Source organism: Micromys minutus, assembly GCF_963924665.1.
Source record: "Micromys minutus genome assembly, chromosome: 13".
Lineage (NCBI taxonomy): Eukaryota > Metazoa > Chordata > Mammalia > Rodentia > Muridae > Micromys > Micromys minutus.
Window position 1 is genome coordinate 57,772,511 of NC_137982.1, and position 2,772 is coordinate 57,775,282.

Below are 2,772 nucleotides of genomic sequence, written 5' to 3' on the forward strand. Positions count from 1 at the left end.
GAGACAGAGAGACAGAGAGACAGAGAGACAGAGAGAGAGACAGAGACAGAGAGAGACAGAGAAAGACAGAGAGAGAGATATTGATGCTAAATAATTTTGATTTGGGAGGTTTGTTTTTAGCGATTTGTACATAAAATGCCTATAGGAAATGAGAAAAGAGACTGGAGGTAGAATGCTGTACTAGCAACTAAAAAGCTATCGTGAAGTCTGTTGAACCTCAGCAAACAAAGCAGGTAAGTGCCAATTGTAAAAAGTTTCACTTACTATATCTTTTTGTTTACATATGGATTCAAACCAAGAATTTCATAGGTGTGAAAAATGATTTTGATAACATAGATTTTACATTGAACTTCCATAAGTTTTAAGTGTAAAATTGCATTTCATAAAATCTGGTGCTGAGTTTATCATTAATAAAATTACTTATAAAGACAACTAAGAGAGTAAAAGGGATTTAGAAAATTATATCAGTACACTGAAAAAATACACTGAATATTAATTAATATTATAATTAATATTATAATATTATAATTAATATTTATAATATTAAAATTATATAAATATTATATGATATATAATAATTAATCTTATAATTAATTTTTAATTGAAGAAAGAATATTTAATTACCCTTGGTCCTGCCAAGGCTTAATGCCCCAGTGCAGGGGAAGAAGCAGGGAAAGTGGGAATGGGATAGAGATTATGGAGGGGAAACAAGGGGATAACATTTGAAATGTAAATAATAAATATCCAATAAACAAAAACAAATATTTAATCACAATAAATTGCTTTGTGATAAATTTTATAAAACAATTTTGGTAGAAAATTAACAAACCAACTATAGATTGAATATTTGTTTTAGAATTTTTCACTTTAGATACTTAGATAATCATTTAAAATAGTATGTATCATTGTGCCATTTAAAAGGATGTAAATTACATCAGGTAGAGGGTGGAAAAAATATAGAACCATTTACTTTAGAGATATGTTCAGTGACAAAGTATATATGTCCTGACAAATTCTGAGCTCATTAGTTTTACACATACACACACACAGGTATAAATTATAAACAGAATGAAGAAATACACAAATATAACCACTTCAGTTTCTGTATGATATATTAAAGCTGAGGATAAGGAAGTGTGTTTTGATTGAATCATCCCCACAGATGAAACTCTCAGACATCAGAGAAGAGGACAATGCTTCCACAGTGACACAGTTTGTTCTCCTTGGATTTTCTGATCTTCCCAACCTACAGAGCCTTCAGTTTGGGGTGTTCTCTATAATGTACTTGATTATACTAGTTTCAAATTGCTTCATAATTGTGATAACTATGCTTGATCCTGCCCTACAAAAGACCATGTATTTTTTCCTGGTCAACTTTTCCTTTCTGGAAATTTGTTATGTATCAGTTATTCTCCCTAGGATTCTGTACAGCATTTGGACCCAAGAAAGAAACATTTCTCTTCTGGCCTGTGCCACACAAATGTGCTTCTTCCTAATGCTGGCAGCATCTGAAAGTATGCTTCTGGTTGTGATGTCCTATGACCGCTATGTGGCCATCTGTAATCCTCTACACTATCCTCTGGTCATGAACCCAAGAAAGTGCAGGCATCTGGCAGCAGGGTCCTGGTTTGGAGGCATCCCAGTCCAGATAGGACTAACCTGTCAGATATTCTCTCTACATTTCTGTAACTCTAACCAAATAGACCACTTCTTTTGTGACATACCCCCTATACTTAAACTGGCATGTGGAGACACTTATGTTAATGAGATGTGTGTCAATATAGTAGCTATCTTGCTTGCTGCAATCCCTTTTATACTAATACTAACATCTTACAGCAAAATCATTGCAACCATTCTGAGGTTGCCAACTGCTGAAGGGCGAAAAAGAGCCTTCTCCACGTGTTCTTCCCACCTAGTGGTGGTGGTGTTGTTTTTTGCCTCTTCATCTATTACCTACTTAATGCCAAACTCAACCCATTCTTCAGTAAGTGACAAATTCCTTTCTGTTTTCTACACCATTGTCACCCCCATGTTCAATCCCGTGATATATAGCCTTAGAAACAAAGAGGTCATTGCAGCTCTGAAAAGATTATTGCTCAGAACATAATGTCATGTTTGTCTACTCAAGTGTCAAAATTACAAACCCAGGTCTGACTCAGAGATGTTTCTCCTATGTTCTTTTACTTTGTGATGCTATTCACCTTTTGTTAGGAACTGTCTGTGTTATTTTGAAAGCTAGTAAACATGACTTTGCTTAGAAATACACTCACTGAATAGATCAATTGTTGATGTTTTATGCTAATGAAACACTTATCAATTCAATGTGTTCTTTGACATTTGTTCTTCATGTGTGTAATACATTCCCTATACCAGACAAAACCCAATTGCTCCATCCAAATCCTTACTTACGTGTAGGTCTTTATTTTGTTTCATGACCCATGAAGTTTTACTGACTCCTCTGTGTGATGAGATCAAATGTATTATTGAAGACACTGATTTCTACTTTAGCTGAATTTACTTAATTGGTTAATATTGCTGGCAGCATAGTAGGTTTCTTTCTCATATTCATAAATTATTCTTGGTAAGGGAAGTTTCATTCAGGTACAGCAAACTGAAGAACAGGAGCTGCTATGAGTTCAATTCTCACTTATTATGAACAATGAACAGTTTATCCAGCCATTTACCTGCATGAAAAAGTAAGCTGAATCTGTGTGTTTTCATGTGACATATTTACATCTCTAAATGACTTTAGCTCCATCATGCTCACATTGA

The 2,772-nt window shown here is 34.2% G+C and overlaps 1 protein-coding gene across 1 annotated transcript; it reads left to right on the top strand.

The window, feature by feature from the left end:
* Positions 1-1,162: 1,162 nt before the first annotated feature.
* Positions 1,163-2,107, top strand: LOC308428985 (olfactory receptor 10AG1-like; the record flags this gene model as incomplete). Its single annotated transcript, XM_080927625.1, has 1 exon — positions 1,163-2,107. The coding sequence occupies one exon, from the start codon at positions 1,163-1,165 to the stop codon at positions 2,105-2,107; it is 945 nt and encodes a 314-aa protein (XP_080783751.1).
* Between the last annotated feature and the right edge of the window lie 665 nt (positions 2,108-2,772).